The following is a 24,938-nucleotide window of genomic DNA, read 5'->3' on the forward strand; positions in this document are numbered from 1 at the left end:
TCTTGAGGGGAACCAATGTAATGAACAAGCAAAAACAACATAAAAGCAGAAAATTCTAGAAACTCATCAGATTGGGCCACATCGCAGAGAAAGGAAAACAGAATGAATGTTTCAGATTCCGTACGAGTCAAAACTGCTGTTCCTACTGCAGTGGTGTCCGACGTGCTGTGAACACGAATTGTGACATCAGATCAGATTTCAGATCTACTGTCAGAGTAAATACATGACATCACATACAACCCTGAGATTCTTTTTTCTGCAGGCCAGGCAGGATTGCCACCTAATGGTAGTGCAAAAAATATTGTATACAGGTAAACAAATAAAGAACTGTAAACAGATAATAAATGTGAACAAACTGGCTGTGCAATACAGAGAGAATTTTTAAAAAGTCGATAAAGGGCCCAAGTAAGAGTTCTTAAATGGTTCCCTGATTGAGTTTGTCATTGAGGAGCCTGATGGTGGAGGGGGAGCAGCTGTTCCTGAATCTGGTGCTGTGAGTCTTGTGGCACTGACACCTCTTTCCTAATGGTAGCATTAGCCCTTTAACAACTATGGCATGTGATGAACGAGGCTGCAAATCTATCTGTGAAAAGCTCGTCAACAACCTGCATCCTCTCGTAGATTCGCACCTCCCTTCAGTGCTTTGGTTGGAAGGCGAGACCACCTTTAGCCTCCAGTCTCCAGCAACACATACACAACCGGGAGAACTTGGCAGGTCGAGCAGTGACCACGGGAGATCAAGAATGAATGAGGTTTTATGCGTGTCCTAAATCAAGACAGGTCCATAGGTCTTTGAAAGTGCCACAGAAGTAGATGGGGGTGGCAATGGTGTATGGGACACTGAGCTTCACTGGGCAGGGCACTGAGTATAAAAGTAAGGTCACGTTGCAGTGAATCAAAACTTTGGTCAGGCCACACTTGAATACTGTGTGTAATCGTGTTGCCCCGTTACAGGAAGGATGTGGAGGTTTTGGAAAGGGGACAGAGGAGGTTTATCAGGATGTTGCCTGGTTTAGAGGAGATGAGTTATGGCGACCTTACCTGGGTTGTTTTCTCTGAATCGTCAGAGGCTGAGGGAAGACCAGATGGGGGTTTATTAATCATAAAAGGAATTGATCAGATGGACTGTCAGAATCTTTACCCTGGGAAAAAGCGTCATACACTCGGGGATATGCACTTATGGTGACGTTTTGGGGAGATTAAATATGTGTTTTATTTTGCAGAGTGGTGGGTGCCTGGAATGGCTCCCAGACGTAGTGATGGAAACAGATTGTATTCAGAAGGTGCAGGGAATGGAGGGCTATGCATGACGTGCATGCAACAGAGATTTAGTTTGATTTGGGCACCGCGTTCAGCAGAGACACATGGGATGAAAGGCCTGTCCGTGTATTGTTCAACATTCTGAAAAGGAAGACTTCGCTGTACCCAGTACCCATCGGTCTCCCAGTGCAGGTAGACATGCGTCAGGGACATTGCAGACGGCAAGTTCCAGGGTGCTGGGAAACATTCTGAACCTCAGTACAGCCAACAGAAAGCCAACGTCGAGGGTCCTGCAATGCTTGGACAAGGAGGAGAAGGGCCTGTGTTGCAGCCCCTCAAGCACCTCTTTTTTAAAAATTCAATGGCATCAACAGTCAGTGTGTAAACAGGATCTTCAACCCAAACAGATCAAAACTCTGTTTCCTATCCATCTACTTATCCAAATGTGTTTTAAACATCATAATTCTACCACCGCTACCATCTTCTCTGGCAGCTCATTCCACACACCCACCACCCTCTGTGTGAAGAAGGTGCCCCTCAGGTCCCCTTTAAACTCGTTCCCCTTGCACCTTAAATTTATGCACTCTGGTTTTAGATTTCCCAACCCTGGGGGAAAAAAATTGATATGTCATTAAGACTCTTGCACATTTCTACAGGTGTAATGTGGAGAACATTGTGACTGGTTCGTCACTGTCTGGTACGGAGGTGCCAATGCACAAGACAGGAAAAGGCTACAGTGAATTGTTCATCTGGCCAGCTCCAACACGGGCACCAGACTTCACTCCATCGAGGACATCTACAAGAGCCAGTGTCTTAAGAAAGCAGCCCCTATCCTCGAGGACCCCCACCACCCAGGGCATGCCATCTCACTGCTACCATCGGGAAGGAGGTACAGGAGCCTAAGGATGAGGACTCAGCGGCACAAAAAACAGCTTCTTCTCCGCCATCAGATTCCCAAATAAACAATGGACCACAGACATCGCCTCACTATGACGTCTTTCTATCTTGCACTATTTTTTATTTATTTCTGAGGAGGTTTATAGGAATGTTTGCACAAATTACATGACACGTTCATGACAATAAATTTGCATTCTGACCACCCAGGCCATGCCCTCTTCACTCTTCTACCATCAGAAAGGAGGTACAGGAGGCTAAAGATGAACACGCAACGGTACTAAAACAGCTTCTTCCCCTCTGCCATCAGATTACTGAATAAACAATGAACCAGACACAACCTCACTTTCTCTTCTTTTTGCACTAATGCAATTACTTTGAAAATGAGATTTATACACTGTAATGCTGCCACAATAAATTTTGTGACGTGTTCATGACAATAAATCCTAATTCTGATGATTTTATAAACCTTTAAATATAGACATCTCTCAGCCTATTATATGAAAGACAGTGTATTGATTTGATGCAGAGAAAACCATGATTCAATTATATTTATGTTGCATATTAGGATTTATAAAAATACATCTTAAGGACTATGCTGTATAGAAGTTTGATGTCAACAGAAACTATTGCACACACTTTGACCATATCACACCTTCTGTAATTCTTCCTCCACCAGGTTCCTTTCTCTCTCCTTTCATCAGACACCTGCTAATCAACTGCCTCTGTCCATCATCCGTAACTCTGCCCTGCTTCACAAGAATGGTTCCTAGAATGAAGGGATTGGCAAATGAGGGACATTTCACATCTCTTGAACTGTACTCCTTGGAGTTTGGAAGGGGGGGGGAGGGGAAACTACCTCAGAAGTGTTGAAAGCCCTGAACAGAGTAGACGTGGCCAAGAGGTTTCCCGTGGAAGGGGAGTCCAGGACAAGAGGCACAACTTCAGGATTGAGGGTGCCCGTTTAAACCAGAGATGGGGAGGAATTTCTTTAGCCAGAGAGCAGTGAACCTCGGAATTTGCTACCATGGGCGGCTGTGGAGGCCGGGTCATTGGGTGTATTTAAGGCAGAGATTGACAGGTTTCTGAATAGTCAGGGCATCAAAAGTTAAGGGGAGAAGGCCGGGGAGGAGAACCGATCAGCTCATGGCAGATCGGACTCAATGGCCTACTTCTGCCCCTGTCTCTTATGGGCTACCAATCTTGTCCCTCCCACCCTCTCCTCATTCGAGGGGCAGTCCCCCCCTCTGCATTCTCTGTCCCAAGGAACATCGAACCCACTGATTGCTTGTGACTCCATTACACCTAGATCACACTCAGACAGACCCAAGCCCATTCCAACAGAAAGCAGAGAACTAAGGTCATTTCTTTTTTTTATTGTTGATTTATGCTGTATGAAATACAAATACAAAGTTTCTAGAAAGCTACAAAAATGTCTACCACTTTTAATTAGGAAGGCCTTAAAATGTGTCGTTAAAATGTGTCAAACATTTGTTGTAAAGGACACACAAAGTTGTGTTTCAATAGTGATGATTCAAATAATTGCACTTAACTGTCATGGATAATTAGGTTATCACACACCTGTAGCTAAGATACATCCTTTATACAAAGCACCTGTAAAAGATTCTCTGCACACAATACCCTATAAATTTTATGTATCTATCCATAGTAAAGATGAGTTTACATCAAAGCCAACATTTTTTTAATGGTTATAACCAAAATAAGGTACCGGTACCTGCACATTAACAGCAATACAAAACATAGAACAGCTCGCAAGTTTGGTGCCATCTCCTTCTTTGATAGGTTCCTTGGGGTTGACAGGGATGTGATGGCAGGAAGAACAAAGTTCAACGCAAAGCAAGTGCCAGGAATAAATTAAACCTCCAAACTCATCCACCCACATTTAGCGGGAGAGTGTTTCAGGAATTAAAAAAAAACTTCGAGCGGCAGTGTTCGACGTGCTGCCGTCGGTTAAGTGGGACTGCGGAAGCTCAGAACCAAGCAGTGTGCGTTTCTACAGCGCTTTTCACATCCCTTTCTGTCCATTCCACAATACTTTGCAGCCAATGAAGAACTTTGGAAAGTGCTGTTCCTGTTCGAATGTACACAGCGAGCTCTCTCAAACAGCAATGCCACATTTGACCAGATTAGTTGAGAATCTCTAATTCAGGGACATAAATAATTGGCAGGGCAAATGACATGAAGTTTTGATGGTGAATGTGAATACATATTTTCAGGGAGTGTGAGAGAAAAACAAAAAAAAAAGAAATTGCTCTCAAATTTGCCAGCTGTAGGTGATATTAAAAGTAACCACTGATCATAGTTTAAATCAATTAAAGCCACATTACCATTTCATACACATTACTGCACAGAAAATAAGCACATTAAATTCAATGAGTCATTTTATAAATGTGAGTTGACACACACAAAAATAAACATTTGTTTGCACAGAAGGAACTTGCAGACAGAGGAAAACTGAAAGGCTACGTAGGTTTGGAGGATATCGAACTCCTTAATTCAGGCACATATGTATTCCCCTGGCTACTCTTTGTTTGACCGTGTCACAAGCCACGCCTGGCACACTGGCTGCAACAAAACAACTTGCCAATAAGGAGCTAATGGGGTGTTCTGCAAATTTAAATCCACGAGTACTCCACTGCAAGAAACAACATGAGCAGCTCCAAGTCTACTGCGCATTCCAATTGCACAGGGTCACAAATGCAAGACTCCTACACACGCAGCTACTGCGTCTCCTCGCAGAGTAACCAATTCTATATATTAGCTTTTCTAGAATTACATTTAACAATTCCTAACCCCTCCCTCCCCCCCTCCCCCCCCCCCCCACCATGTGTCAAATGGCCCCATTGAGAGAGTTAGGCACACAGATAATCTATTTTATCCCGCCATCCTTCAACTGGACCTCTCGCTAAGCATGAAGCGTGCGCCCAGGTACATGGGCTTGCACCTTGGTATATGTGCATGCATGCAGGACTGGGTTCAAACTCCTGTGGACAGGTTTAGAAAGTGCCTTTTTTTAATTTAAAATGTTTTACTTGGTAGATGTACTGAAATAAAAACATCATTTTGGACATTAAAGGACTTTGGACCACCAAAATGCATTCAGCTAATGATTTTTTTTAAAAAAAGACCCCCTCAATTCATAGGCTGCCAGAAGGAAGCAGAAGTGGGGTTACACCAAGTGAGTCGACCAGCAAACCTAATCGGAACTTCCAATTCGCTCTCGAGAAAGACTATTTGAGGGAATAAAAAAATACTCGAGCTGGTTTCGAAGCCGTTGTCAGCCACGTGCAAGGTGTCATTGATTGAATCGTTGAAAAGTTGCTGGTGCGTGACTGGTGAGCTGGGATGTTACCCATCCACTGCTTCCCTTCCACACATGAATGAATTGACAAAGCTTGCAAACCTTTCAACAACTTTCATTTATAAAGTGCCTTTAAATGTCGGAAAATGTCCAAGCAAGATGTGATGCAAAACCACAGGGGGTGACATGGGAATTGTGTGGGGGGGGGGGGGCGGGGGGAGATAGACAGAGAGCTCGGTCAGGGAGTTAGGCTAAGGAGTGGCCCTAAAGTGGGAAGGTGAGAAGCTGAAAGAAGGATTTTCGGATCATGGGGACTCAGCAGCTGAAGGGGCGGCTGCCAATTGAATGGGTTCCATTAAGATGCTGAGTTGGAATTGAAGATGTGAGGGGCGCCACAACACAGAGGGACTTCAGGACCAAGGCTAAAGGGACTTGATGTGGATTGTGGACGCTTTTCGTCAGTTTGTTTGAAAGCAAGTTTTCTTTAGTTCCGGGAAGTGGTGGTTATCTCATCCACACTTCTCCCCAACTTCTTGCGCCTCCCTCCCAGAGATTCTGTGCGACGTGGTTGAGGTGCGCCGGGGTTCCAAGGCACCAATCAGACAGAGAGGTCCAAATCAGGACTGAGTTCCAGCAGCCTTGCTCCAGAATTGAAGCAGGAGGCCACATGGCGGAGTTTGGCGTCAATCACCATATTTTGGGGAAAATGAGGAATCCGGAATGCAGGCAGTTGCTGTGATCTGGGACAGGATTATGGACAGTGACAGCTGACGCAACAGGAGACCTTTCAGGCATGGAGAACAACCACCTTTCAAGAGATGAGCTGAATGGCCTTGTCCAGCAGTGAATCCCACAATAAACTGTAATTGTTCTTTCTCACTACAGATACTTAATGTGGAGTGGAGAGAGAAACCAATTGTCAATGGAAATAACAACAGGTTTGGTAAAGAACTGCTTCTGGTGTACATTTGCTGCAAACTGAACAATAGTCATCCTATCAGGAGACCACATGATGTTTCAATGCAGCATTCGGTTGGAGTACAACCCAATTCCCCTCCACAATCAGGAAGAATGATAGAACATGAGGTACATTGGGGTTGAATACCCACACAATGTCTGTCAACATGAGAGACCAATAAGCCACTGGGCCAACATTGCTCCAGGAAGCTTTTCTCCCAGTCCCAGATTCTGCCCCGGAACTTTCAGCATCTTCCCCATCACAGCAAGATTTTGTCTAATTAAATAAATCTCAGCCAAGATTTGGAAAACAGATGGCAAAGGATTGACCAATGAGGTCAGAGAACTGTCTGACAGTGTCGTCAGAAAAGACTACACCAAAGGACATCAATAAAATAAACACTCAAGAATCCCAGGAGCTCCTTCCTCCTCAGAGTTTGGTGACAATGTGGAACTCGATATCAGAAGGAATAGTAAAGTTGCTGTTAACCACGCCAATGTAAGGAAAGGAGAAGCTTTGTGACCAAAGGACTCGTCAACCCTCGGGTGAAGCCGGTCATGAGTACACTTCCAGATCACATCTGGACTTGACCGAGGAATGGCTTCAACACATGGGCATGGAGACAACCTGCATCTCAGGAGATCCCAAAGTTGGCCCATGAAGCTGCTGAAGGTAGATCAAGACTAGAGTCATCACCTCCAATTCTCTGTAACTGAGGAAGGCCATGAGATGGGTTCCAAGAACGCGTTCTACCAGGCAGGCAAAATCTTGGATGAGGCAAGGTGGGGTTCAATAGAGGTATTCAAAATGGGTGGCATTATTAAACAAATTCCAACAGGAAATTTGAGAGAAATGTCTCCTCCTGATGGGATGTGGGATGGTTAAGGCCAATAGCGTGAATGTATTTACAGAGGAACTGGGAGAAGAGAACAAGAGATGTGGGTGGGAGGGGAGGGGAGGAGTGAGGGCTTGGGGAGCAACAAGCAGAAAGGAAGGGGAACTGAGTGGAGCATCAACACCGGGAGGAACTGGACGAGTCATGTGGCCCATACTCCGCTGCTCTGTCTGTATAATTCTGTATAAGACAATCCCAACATTTAATTCAAACTGCTAGCACAGCGAAAGCTAGTATGACGTATTCTTCAAAACATAATTGAAGGAGCATTCAATTCGAAAAGCACAGGCACTGTGTGCGGGTAAGTTGGATGCTGACAGTACTATCAAGGTTACAGTTTAGCCAACAACTGTTCAATTTCTCATCCAATAGTCAAACTCCACCACTCTATAACATCCGCTAAAAAAATAAACAATCACAATCATTTTTATTTTTTTGCTGCTGTACAATGTGTAACAGTTTTATCTAGGAATCTGTCTCAGTTTCTCTGAACATCTTCAAAAACGCCACCTTCAAGATTTCTCCTATTTTATTTGTAGTACTCAGTAAAAGGCATTGAAGGTGATCACTTGTGTGTTATTTGGTTTCTGATCTGCATACAATTTACATTTCACTCGACTGAACAGATCTTTTCTAGGCTGGAATATCAAAAAAGCAAAGGCACTTACGTGCTGGAGTGCAGGAGATGTGAGAAGATTGTTATATTTGGTCATTCGTTATTAAAGGCATGTATCGAAAAGGCTGGCTACTCTTACGTTCTACTCTCATTCCAAACTGTGAAACAGGGTTTTCGTTTGACCGAATTGGGAGTGATCATTTTTAATCACCCGGCACCTGTGTGGCGTTACAATTTAACACACTTCTTCAAAAAAAATTTCTCAAAATACTTTACAAGTGTGTTCAGATTCTTTGTTTGCAATATCGTCAGGAACAACCACAAGACAAAGCCTTGTTCCCAAAGTACAGTATTACCCAATTAGAATATGCAGAACTACAGATGGACTGTAACTTCCTATAGAATGCTATTAAGGCACTGATCAATCTACGCTTTGGCAGCACTGAATTAAAATTACATCCGAAAAAAAATTACTGATAACTTCCAGCTTAGCAAAGAACTCACAGCCTCAGTTACATCGTATTTGGGTTTCAATATTTTCTTACAAGGAACAGTGATCACAATAAATGGTTTTCTTCTTTTAAAACACGTTTGTGTAAAGACAAATATTTTAAAACCATGGCATTTCCTCCTCAAGTCCCCCAAAAGTGAACATTTAGTGACTGTGCCACTGCAGATTAGTCCGACGTACAGAAGTTCAAACATAAATGTCACAGAAACAACACGTGACAGTTGCACGACAGTTAGCTGACCTGCCTTGTAACAGGGGAGGTGGGGGGGGAGGAAAGGGGAGGGAAATCCACCACTGTTACACGCGCAAGTACCAAAGTTGAAACACGCACACGCACATACACACACACGCGCCGACAAACAGGCAAGACCCCTTGTGAGAATATTTTACATCTCAGAGAGAACCAAGTGTTTGGGGGGAGGGTGTGGTGGGGGGGTTGTGGAGGCACCAGAATTCCCCGTGCTTACTTGGAAGCATCAATGCTGCGGATTTCTTATTGGCAGTTCCTTTCATTTCATCAAAACACACATCACTGTCTTCATCCACTCGAGGATGCAAACCGCATTGGTTCAGTTACCGGCCACTTTATGCAAGTGACATTACACACTGTACCAGAACCAGGTTTGCATGTATTGAATTAACTCCCATGGTTTTTCTGAACATGCACTTTCTCCCAATGCAAAAAAATACTATTTTTTTTCCAAAAAGTAAATTTCCAAACACTATTACAAAATAGAATTATAGAAACATACAAAAGTCACTGTTGTTTCTTAACTCACAATACCTCTTATAATAAATTCTTGTGATATGGTCATAGTTTTATTTTGGTATCAGAAGAGATCATTTTTCCCCAGATGACAGAAATGATACAGCTGGCACTCCCACAACTAACAAATAGCCTGTCCACATTTACTGGGAACTCAGCGGAGTCGTCTACTTGGGTTACAAAGGGTTAAGTCGTCAATCTTACTGTGAGAAGTGGACTGGGGACTTTAAGTGTGACAGAACAATGATTTTCTTTTCTTGCCTTGTAACCTCATGACCAGAATTTAACTTTTTGGAAGTTAGTTTCCCTTGTTCTAAATGACCAGTTAGCCACACATCCATCATGTCTAACAATCAAAAGCTTACAAAACATTAAAGCCCTTTCTACAAACAAACTTTCTTTTAAGTAAAAGCGTGTGCCTCTTTTGCTGGCAGTACCATTTCAACTGACCTAATTCCAATCTCCCAAATACTTCCATTCTAGTCTGCACACAACCGCACGGAGCATGGCACCAAGTTTGATGAACACACTACTGCCGCAGGATTTCCCCAAACTATTCCGTTAATGTTGCAAGTTACTGTAGACCAATGTCATTAAAAAAAAAGGAGTGAGTGTGTGTGTGTGTGTGTGTGTGTGTGTGTGTGTGTGTGTGTGTGTGTGTGTGTGTGTGTGTGTGTTTTAAACAAAATAAAGAAACCTGAAAGAAATGGACCTGGTGACCATAAAAATCACTGACATTCTTTCACCAGGATTGTGATCATTCCTGACCTGAAGTCTTGAGCTATCTCCTCATGCCATCTACTGCATATTCACACGTTGATAAATATATACCTGTGAATATACCATCTTTGGAAAAAAAACTCTTTAAATAAATTATCTTTACAAAGGCAGGCAGTCATTCCACAGTTAAATGCATTTTGTCTACAATCATTATGTTCCTGTCTCTCTTTTTAGTTTTCTGTTGACACAGAAACGTTTGTACTGAATAGACTATGCTCTCACAAGTATTAAAACTAAATTTAGACATGACAGTCCCATTTTATTCCAATGTAGTAACTCAAACAGGTCGTTTGTTTTTTAAAAAAAAATCTTGAAGCACAGATAATTCAATATAAAAACCTATCACGTGGTACCATAATTCACAGCTCTTGATGTATGTACACACACACACGCACACACACACACGCACATACACACACACGCACACACACACACAATTAAAAGGCTACCCACATTAGAAATTCAGACGTGTAGTGGGTGTATCAATTAACTTGAGGCACTGCCACATGTTTTGAGGTTTTTAAGTCTATTCAATTGCAGCTGTGTTTCTTTTCTCCAGAGAGGGAATGAAAGTTTCAGTGGTTATTCCTTCATCAGCCTGTAGGTGTGATGCTGGGCTCCGTGTTCACTGGTCGAGACTTCGAACACACATGCCATGCAGAGAAGAGTCTCCTGTGTATCCCTGTTCGTTACCACCTGCAGGCATCAAAACAAAACCTTAGCCATCTCCATCACAACGAAGTTTAAGGGGAATCTCTTCACGCAGAGAGTGGTGGGGGTCTGGAACGAGTTGCCAGCTGAAGCGGTGAATGCGGGCTCAATTTGAACATTTAAGAAGAATTTGGACAGGTTCGTGGATGGGAGCAGTATGGAGGGCTAGGGACTGGGTGCAGGTCAGTGGGACTAGGCAGAAAAAATGGTTCAACACAGACTAGAAGGGCTGAAGAGACCTGTTTCTATGCTGTAATATTCTATGGTCATGCTTAAGAATTGCCCAAGGAGCTTTACCAGCAAATTAATTAGACTGAACTCAACATTTAGACCCTGGCCAACCATTTCAATTCTGTGCCCCACTCCTGCACTGACATGTCTGCATGCATTGTCCAACCAAGGCCACCCATAAATTGGAGGGGCGACACCCAATATTCCGTCTGGCATTAACATCACGGGAGAGAAACACAAAAGTCTGCAGATGCTGTGATTGTAATAACAACACGTAGAAATGCTGGAGGAACTAAGCCAGTCTCGCAGCGTCCATAGGAGGCAAAGAAATATTACCGATGTTTCGGGCCTGAGCTCTTCCTTAAGGTATATGCTTTGCCTTGTACCTTGATGAAGGGCTCAGGCTCGAAACGTCAGCCTCCTATGGACGCTGCGAGACTGGCTGAGTTCCTCCAGCATTGTTTTAATTTTGACATTTAGACTGGCGAGGACAAATTGGGGCAGGTGGGCAAAAAAAATGAAACACAACTTAAATCCCAGTGCTTGGATCCTTTGATGTATTCATAATTCCAAACAGTTTATTCAGTGCACAAAATGGGGCAGTACGGTTAGCACAAAGCTGTTACAGCGCCAGCGATCTGGGTTCAAAACTGGCACAGTCTGTAAGGAGTTGGTACCTGCTCCCTGCACCTGCATGGGTTTTCTCCGAGCTCTCCGCTTTTTTCCCCCCACCCTTCAAAATGTATAGAGGTTGCAGGTTAATTGGGATGTTTGGGCGGCAGGGGCTCGTGGGCCGGAAGGGCCTGTTACTGTGCTGTACGTCTAAATTTAAAATGTAAAACTAAACTTTTTTAATATGCCCATTTCAAACCTTGTTTATTCAGGGCAAAAAGCTGCGATATTTACACTTTTAATAAATCTGAATCATCGTGTTCTAATTCAGTGAACTCAAAACTAAACAGAGGTGTCAATGCAGAGTTGCAACCACAAACATTTTGACTGTCCTCTTCTCTTTACGGATGTTGCCTGATGTGCTGAGTCTTTCCAGCATCTCTTTGTTTGCTCAAGATTCCTGCATCCACAGTGCTTGCGTTTGTCTCCTGTGGAAAGCAACGCTGGCTGCCCTTCATTACTCTTTGTTTCTCTTGAAACTGATTTATTTAACCTGTTCTTTCCCACCCATCCCTAGCAGGGTGACCAGCCTTCCCCCGCTTTAAAAATGTGCTACCACATCAGCGTTCAAGTCCACCACAGGTCCCTGCCTTCTGGCAAAGAATGAAACTAGGTCAAAGGAAAAATATTTTCCAAATAGATCATAAGATATAGAAACAGAAGCAGGCCATTCAGTCCATCAAGTCCTCTCCACCATTCCATCACGAGCTGATCCATTCTCCCACTCAGCCCCACTCCCCTGCCTTCTCCCCATAGCCTTTGATGCCCTGACTATTCAAATACCTGTCAATCTCTGCCTTAAATACATCCAACAACCTAGCCTCCACAGCCACCCTTGGTAGCAAATTCCAGAGGTTCACCATTCTGGCTAAAGAAATTCCTCCACATCTCGGTTTTAAATGGACGCCCTTCAATCCTGAAGTTGTGCCCTCTTGTCCTGGACTCCCCTACCATGGGAAACAACTTTGCTACATCAACTGTGTTCAGGCCTTTCAACATTCAAAATGCTTCCATGAGGTTCCCCCCCCCCCCACCCCCACCCTCTCATTCTTCTGAACTCCAAGGAGTCCAGGCCAAGAGCCATCAAGCATTCCTCACATGCTAATCCCTTCATTCCAGGAATTTATTCTTGTGAAACTTCATACAACCCCCACACTCTTTCTTAAATAAGGAATCCAAAACTCTACCCTGAACTCCATGAGAGGCCTCTCCGATACCTTATAAAGCCTCAACTTCACATCACTGCTCTTGTATCCTATTCCTCTAGAAATGAACGCCAACATTACATTCGCCTTCTTCACCATTGACTCAACCTGGAGGTTAAGACCCTTTGCACCTCCGAATTTTCTCCCCCATCCAAATAATAGTCGGCCCTTTTATTCCTTTTACCAAAATGTATGACCTTACACTTTCCAACATAGTATTTCATTTGCTACTTCTTTGCCCATTCTCCTAATCTATCCCAGTCTCCCCGAAGCCTATCTGTTTCCTCCCGGGGGGGGGGTTTACATGCATGCAGTTGAAGGATAAAATAGTGCAATGCTCAATTAATTTGGGTTTCGGATGAAATGAAAGACTCACCAATAAGATAGTGAAATTCTCCAACACGCTGTTCATCATATATTTTTCTGGTAAGTGTTTGAGCTTGTGAATGAAGTTGATCATATATTCACACATTGGGGAACGGTTTATCCTGTACACAAAACGCCCATTCTCAAACCTCGCATATTCCGTCTAAGGGCAAAAAGTTGAGAAAGATGTATTTACATTTTTGATAAACTTAACTCATCTTGTTAAAAATACAGAGAACTCAAAACCATCTTGATGAAGGTCAGCACAACAGGTCAGAATCAGAATTTTTTGTCATGAACATGTCATGGAAGTTGTTGTTTTGTGGCAGCAGTATTATGTATTACAGGCACAAAAATTACTATCAATTTCATTTCCGTGAAAACATTGTTTAAAAAAAATTAGTGCAAAAGTGAGGAAGTCTCTGTGGTTCATTGTCCATTCAGAAATCTGATGGCGGAGGGGAAGAAGCTGCTTTTGTACCATTGGGTGTTCGTCTTCAGGCTATTGCACCTCCTTCCTGATGGTAGCAGAGAGAAGAGGGCATAGCCTGGGTGGTGGGGGACTTGAGGATAGCAGCTGCTTTCTTGAGACACCGCCTCCTGTAGATGTCCGCCTCTTGTAGACGTCCTCAATGGAGTGAAGACTGATGCCTGTGATGGAGCTGGCCGAGTTCACTACTCTCTTGTAGCTTTTCCTGTCCTGGGCATTGGCAGCTCTGTACCAGACAGTGAAGCAACCAGCCAGAATCCTCTCCATGTAGAAATTTGGAAGAGTCTTTGGTGACATACCAAATCTCCTCAAAATGAATAGCCGCTGGTGAGCCTTCTTCATGATTGATTCTACACGGAGGCCCCAGGAGAGATCTTCAGAGATGTTGACATCCAGGAATTTGAAGGGCTCCAGCCCAACACATTGACCATTCTTTTTCTCCTCTGACACTGCTTGAACCAGTGAGTACCACCAGCAGATTGTTGCAATCAATAGGACATTCCCATCATATGCCTGCACTCTACCCCAGTCAGTGGGTAGAATGTAATACAACTATTCCAACCAAGGAGCAACAAAGATCCTACCTAGTCCACCCAACAATACCTGGTCCTGGCTGGTTAGTTCTTGAAATGATTCTAGTCAGGATTTAATTCTTCATAGCACAGTACAGGTCCTTCAGTCCACAATGTGCTGACCTATAAACCTGCTCAACAATCTAAGCCTTCCCGACTTCACACACAGAACCCTCAATTTTTTTTTGCATCCATGTGTCTGTCTCAGAGTCTTTTAAATACCCTTATTGAATCAGCCTCCACCACCACCCCCACCAAAGCATTCCAGGTACTGTGTGAAAAAAACATAACCCTGACATCTTCTCTAAACTTTTCTCCCCTCACTTCGAACAGATTTAATTTTTTTAATTTAGACGTACAGCAGGGTAACAGGCCATTTCGGCCCATGAGTCCGTGCCGCCCAATTTACACCTCATTATCTTACACATCTAGTACGTTTTGAACAGTGGGAGGAAACTGGAGTTCCCAGAGAAAACCCATGCAGACACAGCTCTTTACAAACAGCCCAGTCTGGACCCGATCGCTGGTGCTGTAACCGCTACGCCAACCGTGCTGCCTGCTGGTGTTTGCTAGACTCACCCCATGCAACGAATACTGGCCTTAAATTTTATTTAAATTTAATAGATGCTCTTAGTTTTGACATAGGACTTTAGATTTAATTTTCAAAGGCCCTCAATATAGGTCTACCTCTCTCCACCTTTACATGCCATCTACTCTCGGGGGAATGGGCAAAGATTGTCCCTCAATTAACTGTACCTTGGAGACCACAGCTTGTGTTCCAACTCCACCTCCCCCCCCCCCCCCACCACACCCACTCACTTCACCTGATGGATGTTTGAAGGACAATCCCTCCAATTACAAGTACCAGGTGCAACCACGGAAGGCAAAGTTTATCAGCAAATATTTATGGATGAATTAGACAAGTCTGTCTTCCACTGACCCACACCACTGTTAAAGATGATAATTTCTGAAATGGCTCCATGGCTGGAACCTGCTCCCTAGTGATGATTCCATACCTTTAAAGGACTTGTAAATGAGCATTTTTAGCTGATGTTGATCTGGAATTGGGACATCAGACTTTTCAAGTTAATTTGGATATAGAGCTCTGTAACCAGCTCTTCCAGCCCACAAGCCTGTGCTGCCAAATTGACCTACAACCCCTGTACATTTGGAATGGTGGGAGGAAACCGAGCACCCAGAAGAAACCCATGCAGACACGGAGAGAACATACAAACTCCTTACAGACAGCGCCGGATTCGAAGGCAGGTCACTGGCGCTGTAACAGCGTTGCCCTAACTGCTGCACTTGGTAAACAAAACGTTCTGTGACCCAGTAAACTGGTGGTACCTCTCTCTGGTGTCAGACCAGGAGATGGAAGAGGCTATTCAGTCCCTTGAACCACTTCCACCATTCAATGAGATTACAGCTGACCTGCCCCATACTCCATTCACGAATTATCATCTTGTGCAAGAAAATAACGTCTGGTCTCAAATTCAGATTCCTCAAACTGATGAGTTGCCAACTTCCTCTACAAAATGATCTGGTTCTGATGGTCTGGTTGTGGCCTATTGAACTTGATTCCCACCAGCAGGTGAAAAGGGTTTCTCTCCATCTATGTCACATCATCAAACTGCTCCACACCCATGCTCCTGCCTCTTTCAGACTTCTCCTTGCATCTGCCCTGTTGCTGCCATACCCTCGATCCTCTCTCCCTTCAGTTTTTATCCAACTCTTGCAATCCACCTCAGTTATTCCAAATTTGTGTCACACCTCAATTAAGGAGTTTCTCCTGGGTTCCCAAATGTATTGAGTCTCTTCTTATCATGTGCACCCTCCTTTCCAAATGCCACATGGTCGGGTAGTGTTCATAGCCTATTACTTAAAAATTGACACATCTAGATCAGAACCAATTGGGCAGCAACGTTACCACAAGGCTATTATGGTGCCAGTGACCCGGGATCGAATCTGGCACTCTCCGTATGGGCCTTGTACGTTCTCCCCATCCTTCAAAATGAATGGGTTTTGGATAATCAGTGGCAACATGGCCTCATGGACCAGAAGGGCCTGTTACCGTGCTATGTTTCTAAATTTAAACAAAACAAATCACCCATAGCTTTCTATATTCCAGTGAATACAAACTTCATTACATTCTCTTTGAAGTGTAATCATCGGTGACTTGGTAAATTAGAGTTTGAATTTTTATTGAAAGATCATTAGGGGTAAAGCTCGCCAGATTTCATTTTGTAGCAATGTGAGGCAGACCTCTGTTTGAAACTGATACTCCAGGTTCGGTCCAGTCACAGAGCAGAGCAAGATGCTGAACGGCAGAAAGTAGTGGAGCAGTATGAGAAACAGCTCTAAACCTTGGCAACATTTCAGCTTGAGATTTAGCTTGAAGCTGAGTGTGTGAGACATGGCCACAGGAGGGAGGAAGAGATTTGCCATTGCAAAATCCCATCAACTTACACACCATATACACTCCTGTAAAACTCAATACCGTCCAAAAGTCGCCCGCCCGCTTTTTGGCCCAAAAAATATGGGATTTTCCATATATCGTGTGGAAGTTGGCCCCTATTTTTAGCCCTGGCCTCCAGCACATCAGAGCTCCTGACGCCTTTATCTCGGACTCTTGGCCCCAGCTGCCAGCCAATCCGACCTCCCGATGCCTCAAACGCGAACTCTGGCACCGGCTGCCCACTCATTGGTGCTCCCGACGACTCGATCGCGGACTCCTGGCCCCAGCTGCCAGCCCACCCGACCTCCCGATGCCTCGATCGCGGACTCTCACCACTGCACATCAGAGCTCCTGATGCCTTGAACAAGCCCTGGCCGGCCAGCTGCCCATTCGCAGGTACTTACCGTGGTCACATTAAGTATCCATGTAATAGTCAATCCCATAAATTTAACGTTTAACATGGTCTACAAAACTGTCCTTTTACACATGGTAAGTGCAGGAGTGACGTTGTAATTAGTGACTGTTTGAGCAAACAGCACAAGCAACACAGAAGAAAGGAGTGAAGCATAACTGCTGGCTCCCACTCCTCCTTCCAAACATCTTCCTCATCTTTGATTCCGATCTCTGGCAGACCCCCTCAACAACCCACAAGTGCATCATCGCGAGGAGTCTGGCAGATGCGTCGCAGCGCCGGGCGAGAGCCACTCTGATCAGGATCGCAAGAAGCCACAGAAGGCAGTGAAGCAGCTCAGAGCTACCCTCCAGCAAGGCCTCCCTCTGCCAGCATAGCGAAGGACCCATCCCATCCTGGACACACTCTCTTCTCTTTCCCATTGGGGAGAAGGTTCAAGGGTATGAAATCGAGTAGCAGCAGCAGGCTAAAAGATCACGTAGCCATTAAGCACCTGAATGAACCCCACAACAGTGCGCTTTGTAATCGCTGATCTCTGTATATCAATGCACTGTCCTTATCCTTCTACTGTCCCCAGCTGCGTCAATGTTAGTCTGCTTGTTGAGGGACCCTTATGGATGAGGTACCACGTAGTCAAACCCAAAACACCAATTTCCTTCTCCGTCCGCAGATGCTGCTTCACCCACCGAGTTACTTCAACAGTTTGCAACTGCTTGTGGAGGGACCCTTATGGATGAGGTACCACGTAGTCAAACCCAAAACACCAATTTCCTTCTCCGTCCGCAGATGCTGCTTCACCCACCGAGTTACTTCAACAGTTTGCAACTGCTTGTGGAGGGACCCTTATGGATGAGGTACCACGTAGTCAAACCCAAAACACCAATTTCCTTCTCCGTCCGCAGATGCTGCTTCACCCACCGAGTTACTTCAACATTTTGCAACTGCTCCTAATGTATTTTTCTCCTTCTCAAATTGCAGAGCAATTCAGCAGGACCTTCTGGGATACTCTATCCCTGCCAGTCATCAAATCCCTGCCCGTGCTCTCCGATCTTCCAGCCCTCTCCCCATTATCTTCGACACCTTGACGTTTCAAGCACCTGTCCAAGTACCTGTTAAATGGCTTGAGAGGTCCTTGTGCATTCGTCACAGATCTAGCTTGGCTGGAACTGCTTCTTTAACCCTTTGGACTCCTGTCCTGGTTTTCCAGAATGACCAACAAGCACATATACTCTGTGTCCCAGTTTTGCTGGACCATCAACAGGTACATATACTGTATATGCCATTGTTTAGGACAACTCTGTATAGGACAGCCCCAAAATTTCCACCTAAAATGTTGGTTTTGAGTGAACCCTTTGTATAAGATGACCCCAAATCTGGCACCGCTGACTAATGGATGCTGTTAAAAGCAACCACAATATTTTAAAAACAAATCATCATTTAAAGGTCTTTGGACCTATAACAGCTCCTATAACAGGCCATTTAAAGCCTGTAGAGCTGACAGCAAATGGACTAGGAGGATAGACCCCATGGAGGAGTGCTGAGATTTTGCAAATAACTAACGGGGTACCTGCGAGATTGCGTCGGAGCCAGAGGGAAGATGGCGGCAGCATTGAGACTTTGTTGTCAAGGTAAGAATTTTAGGCCTGTTGTATGGGATGGCCCGATTTTAAGGTGAAATTTTAAAGTTTCGTGCATCGTCCTCTACATCAGCATATACAGTAGGTATGCTATGTCCCAGTTTACTGGGACTGGTTTTATCCACCAGCTGATTTGTACCGGTGTTCATATTGTAAAGTGTATCTTTGCAAAGGTTAGGGTTAAAACAGCTGCTTCGTCAAGTTCCACAAAAAGAAAAAAGTAAAGGAAAGAACATTCAAAATTGTTGCTGGAATATCTCGGACTATGTCAGGTATGAACAGGACAGTGACTGGCCAGCTATAACGTGGCATCAGTGACTGAACAAATCAATTAACTCCCATTTACTCATGGACCAAGCCCAGAGCATTTATTATGCAAGATTAAAAATGGCGGGAGTCCAAAGGGTGAAGTACAAATCACCTCAACAAAATATCGTTGAATAACAGACAATGTACATACAATGTGTTCATTCCCAGGCCCTGAACAAACTCACCTCTACCTTCTCCACCACTTGTTTTCCAAATGAGCAAACCTTGGTGGAGCAAGTGATTGTCATGTTCTCTGAGCTCTCGTACTGACTTGTGACACCGTAGAATGCTCCTGCATCGTCTTGAATATTGCAGTTCAGGTCAGCCTGTCAAATATAAGGCAGGCACAGAATTAACACAAGGTCGCTGAAGCAACCCAGCTTCACATCAGACAGAACAAATCAAAGCTCAGCTTCTGCCACGTTTAAAACAAAGAACTTACATCAAAAGACTTCCCAACTAATAAACCGTCAACAAAGACATAAAACGGAGATGGTGGGTGAGGGAGGGATGCAGTGGAAGCCTTGCTGCAACTTCCAGTTAACTCACGAACAACAAAGTACTTACAATTTCTGTAAATGCTGGAATTTCTAAAATGTCAGTTTTGAGCAATACCCTTTGTACAAAATGATCCCCTCCCCCCCAAAAAAATCTGAAACTTACTGCTGACCAGTGTACTGTTAAAAGCAAATCATGATATTTTAATACCAAATTACCCTGTAAAGGTTTTAATTTTATAGGCATATTTCAAAATAAACCACCATTGGCTCCTGTAACCGGCCGTTTAAAGCCTGTACAGCGCCAACAGCAGTCAGACTGGGTCGTTGGGCCCCGCGGAGGAGAGCTGAGACTTCGTCAGTAACTTATGGGGCATGTGCGAGATTGTGTCAGAGCCGGCGGTAAGATGGCAGTAGTGCTGGGACTTTGCCGCCAAGGCCTAATTCCGATGGCACGGCAGTACTCACCTTGCTCCAGGCCTGATCTTTTGATGGGTAACAGCCTCCACGGCTACCGTAACTATGGTGTTTATTCTCAAGGCAACAGTTGCTAACAATCTCTTATTTGCATCATCAGCTGCACGATGTTACCGCCCCCCCACCCCACGTCTACTTTCATTGGCTTTGCGTCATGCCCTCCGCGCAGATGCCAGCGCTTCATTGGCTTGTCAGGCAATCAATCAAGTCAAGGTGTACAAAATGACTCTTTAAGGTGATTTTTTAAAGTTTCAGGTTATCTGGCATATAGGGTAAGATGTCACAAAGAGGAAGAAAAATGTCACAGACCAGAGAACATGTATTTAAGATTGGAGGAAGTCTAAAGGAGATATGTGAGTCGAAGTTTTTTACAGAGTGGTGGATGCTAGGAACGGGCTGGATAATGGTGGAAGCAGATAAGAGAGTGGCGTTTAAGTGGCTTCTAGACAGACACGTGAATATCCAGGATATAGGGGGACGCATCTCATGTGCAGACAGCAGTGTTTTAGTTTAATTTAGCATCGTGTTTGGCACAGACACATGGATCAAAAGCCCTGTACTGTTCAATGTTCTGAAACAGATAGCACCTGTAGAGGAAGAAACAGGTTTGATGTGGAAAACAATCTGCTGGAACAGCAATCTCTTTTTCTCCTATGGTTGCTGCTCAATCAGTTGTGTATGTTAAGATTTTTATGTATTACAGTTCCGATTATCTGGAAACCGATCTACTGAATATCCGAAAATTTTTCCGGCTGAGACATTACATCACAATTTGAAAAAAGTTGAAATGATTTTTTTACCCACTGTGCTCAAGTGGGGGCCCAATGCCATTGGGCTCAATAGAGTTCTCATGTGCTGTTCAAAGATACAGCTCTGGTGGGGGTCTGTCATGTAGTTAGCGCCATTTTGAATCAACAGAGTTCTCATGTACTGTTCGAAGATACAGCGGCAAGGTTTCACACAATGGCTCAAACAGAGCACTGATGTCATTAGAATCAATGGAGCGCCCGTGTACTGATCAAAGATACAGCTCTGGTGGGGTTCTGTCGCACAGTTAGCACCATTTTGAATCAACGCAGTTCTCATGTACTGTTCAAAGACATAGCTGCAATGCAAAAATGTCTGCAGACAGAGACGAATGAACTACCACTGGGCCCTAGGCTGAGCTTTAGTAAGGCACCCCCCCCCCCGTCTTTCCCCATCCCAACCCCACCTTTCATTGAATAGAATAAAGTGTGGAGTAGGAGGAGAATTCTGATGCCCAGGTTGAGGGTCTCGACCTGAAATATCGCCTGCCCCTCTGCCGCTGAGCCAGCTTGGATCTCTGCTCTGGAAGTAGTTGCAATCAACATGGTGGCAGGGCAGGCCAGATGCCCGCATCCTCTTCCCCGTTGTTACGCACCACCCCTGCACTCCAATCCTCAGCCTCTGGGCACAAGCAGCGGCCGGTAATACAGAGAGCTCGCAGCTATGAGACAGGCCTCCAACTGAGCTGATGAGCCCCAAAAGAATCACCCGCCATTTTACAGCGGACGAAGAAAACACAGAGCGGGGTGGGGCATGGCTGCTGAGGGACCCTGGAGACCGCTGCCATCCCCACCCACAGCGAAGGCACCCACTCAGGGATGCAGCCACGGCCTAATTCTGATGGCACGGCATCTTTTGATGGGTAACAGCCTCCACGGCTACCATGACTATGGTGTTTATTCTCAAGGCAACAGTTGCTAACAATCTCTTATTTGCATCATCACCTGTACGATGTTACTGCCCCCCACCCCCCCCCCAACATCTACTTTCATTGGCCTTGCGTCATGCCCTCCGCCCGGATGCCAGCACTTCATTGGCCTGTCAGGCAATCAATCAAGTAATGGACAGGCTCCCTTACCTTCCAGGCCCCTAAGCTTCAGACTACTCAGCCTAATGGTTAATCCGCCACTGTCCACAGATAGCACTGTTGAAGCCAGAGAGAAGAAAAGGAGGAAGCGTTTATGTCTGTCTGTAGAATAGAAAGTCATGCTGCTTGAAAAACTGTGTTAACTGTGGATACAAGTGTTCTGCTGATGCAACTGGTCTGTTTAAAGAAATTTCTCGATTATTTGAAAAATCCGGATAACTGAGATAGGTCAGGTCCCAAGCATTTCAGATAATCGGAAAAGTACTGAACCTTCTTTGCTTTCTTGACCAATCTCCATGCCCTTGGTTAATTGCAGAATTCAAAATTCTCTCTCTCCCAATATTCTGGGAGCCAGTCCTGTGGGGTAGAGAATTCCTCACACTCCCAAAGTGGTCCTCACCCTAGGCTTTGTCCTGGTTCTGATATTCAATCCCTCCAGCCAGCGAGGAGGCTGCCAAAACAATTGATGGCTACAAAACTGAAGCGATCGTTCAAACACCAAAGACGAAGTTGTCCAGCGTCAAAACAACCATTCAAGCACAGAGCAACCACGTATCCGAGTTCAAATTCCGATCCCACACGTCTCTGGGCCAGAATTCCATATTGGAGGAAATGTTAGCTGAGCCACCAGATGGAGCACTTTGCGGGAAGAGCCAGGAAGTCATGGAAGGGAAAATCCCTACTTCCTGCAAGGAGCTTGGTGCACACAGAATCAGGGGTTATCAACCCTCTCGTGAATATCATGCAAAATACAAGATATATCTCCCAAACTCATCTACAACCAAAATCCAGAAAGAAACAAGTCAGAAAGCAATATTATTTCCTTCCACAACTTTCATTCAATTACAATAGAGAGAGTCAAACCATCTGAACGATTCGGCACATATTTCCCCATTCAGCTTGCACCTTTTAAGGCTGAAATTAATTTTAAATTTAGACTTGCAGTCCGTCCGGACCCCAAATATACCAATTAACTGACAACTACCATACACTTCAAAAGTGGTTACACAGGTAGACTGGGTGGTGAAGAAGGTGCTTGGTACACTGGCCTTAATTGGTTAGGGCACTGAGTACAGGAATTGGGACTATACTCACTGGAATTCAGAAGAATGAGAGGGGATCTTGTACAAAAGTGATAGGTAAGATGGAGGTTAAAAAAGTTCTTTCCACGGGTAGGAGAGACAAGAGCTATGGGGCACAGCCTCAAGATTCAGGGAATTAGATTTTGTGGAGATGAGGAGTTTTTTCAGTGAAGCGGTAGAGGCTGCCTCATTAAACATATTTAAAACATAGATAGATGAACAGATATTTGCACAGTTGGGGAATTAAGGGTTATGGGGAAAAGGCAGCTAGGTGAAACTGAGTCCACAGCCAGATCAACTGTGATCTTACTGAATGGTGGGGAAGGCCCTTCTAGCCAAACGGCCGACTTCTGCTTCTTATGTTCCTAATGTTGGTGAGAAGAGTACGGATCTGGTTGCCCATTATAGGAAGGATCTCGTTAAACTGGAAAAGGTGCAAAAAAAAAATTAATGAGGATGTTACTGTGACTGGAGGGCTTAAGTTGGTTGGGTGGCATGGTTAGTGCAACACTATTACAGCGCCAGCAACCCAAGTTTGAATCCGGTGCTGTCTGTAAGGAGTTTGTATGCTCTTCCCACGTCTGCGTGGGTTTTCCATGGTGCTCCGGTTTCCTCCCACGTACAAGAGACATACGGGGTTGGTAGGTTAATTGGTCACATGAGCATATTTAGGAGGCATGGGTTTGTGGGCCAGAGGGGGGCGCCAGTACACGGGATGAGTGATCAGAGGATGTGTTAGAGGTAGATACAATTACAATCCCCAAAACACATCTGTGTCCCTTGGGGGAGAAGAGGGGGGGGGGGAGAGGGGGGCCCTTTTGCTTCTCTTTCTCTGACTGTAAGGGGCAGTGCTAATGGCGAATTTTTGTTTGTCTTACAGCATACAAAAGGCAATTTCATTTAATACTACATTACTGGTTTATTACATGTCAATAGCTACTGCCTGATCTGATACATAGTTTGGAGGTTAATTGGTATATTTGGGCAGCCTGGGCTGGAAGAGCCTATTACCATGCTCTAGTTGAACAGACGTGTGGTAGGTTTTGAGTGGACATGAGCTGAGTAAAGGCAGATGGAACGAGCTCAGGGATGCAACTTAGTCAGGAGAGGCTGTTTCTGTGCTCTATAACTTCACAGCTCTCGGATAACTACTTTTTATCTCTGCTAGACCTTTCTTCAGAGACCTCGAAATTGTGCCCTTTTCACAATAATTTGTATTTATGAAGCTCGTCCTTCCAGTAGTGTGGTGACCACAACATGTAGTCAAGTGACGAAACCCGGAAGATGCCCAATCAATCCTATACTGGAGAATCCCGAGGCTTGAAGCACAACTGGTTGGACCACAAGATGTGCAAGCCTGCATGGCAGTAAAATGAAAGTGATTTTAAATGGGAATGAGAATTTTCGAATGAGGAAAAAATTATTATCAACAGAGTTTTACAACATGGAAATAACTCCTTCGGCCCAACTTGTCCATGCTAACCAAGTTGTCTATGTTCGGCCCGCCAAATCTTTCCTATCTACACTCCTACCCAAATGCCTTTTAAACATTGTAATTGTACACGTTTCTCCTACGTCCTTTGGCTATTTGTTCCGTAAGACATAGGAGCAGAAATAAGCTATTCTGCCCATCAAGTTTTCTCTCCCATTTAATCATGACCTGATCCATTTTCCCACTTGGCCCCACTGCCCGGCCTTCTCCCCATATCTCTTGATGCCCTGGCTAATCAAGAACCTGTCAATCTCTGCCTTAAATACACCCAACGACCTGGCCTCCATAGCCACCAATGGCAACAAATTCCACAGATTCACCACCATCTGCCTGAAGAAATTCCTCCACACCTCTGTTCACGCCCTTCAATCCGGAAGTTCTATAGATCTGTGCCCTCAAATTTTAAATTCCCTCATCCTAGGGTAATGCCTGTG

The 24,938-nt window shown here is 44.6% G+C and overlaps 1 protein-coding gene across 13 annotated transcripts in view; it reads right to left on the bottom strand.

The window, feature by feature from the left end:
* Window positions 1-7,737: 7,737 nt before the first annotated feature.
* The window catches only part of LOC138745883 (transcriptional enhancer factor TEF-1), a 210,723-nt gene continuing 193,522 nt past the window's right edge, over window positions 7,738-24,938 (bottom strand). For all 13 annotated transcript variants that reach the window (XM_069903349.1, XM_069903364.1, XM_069903368.1 and 10 more), the window contains 3 exons: window positions 19,248-19,388; window positions 13,198-13,350; window positions 7,738-10,698 (listed from right to left, as the gene is read on the bottom strand). In XM_069903349.1, coding sequence (XP_069759450.1) covers window positions 10,585-10,698; window positions 13,198-13,350; window positions 19,248-19,388 — 408 coding nt within the window. In that variant the 3' untranslated portion in view covers window positions 7,738-10,584. The remainder of the gene's footprint in view (window positions 10,699-13,197; window positions 13,351-19,247; window positions 19,389-24,938) is intronic.

The sequence above is a fragment of the Narcine bancroftii genome, chromosome 1, assembly GCF_036971445.1.
Source record: "Narcine bancroftii isolate sNarBan1 chromosome 1, sNarBan1.hap1, whole genome shotgun sequence".
NCBI lineage: Eukaryota > Metazoa > Chordata > Chondrichthyes > Torpediniformes > Narcinidae > Narcine > Narcine bancroftii.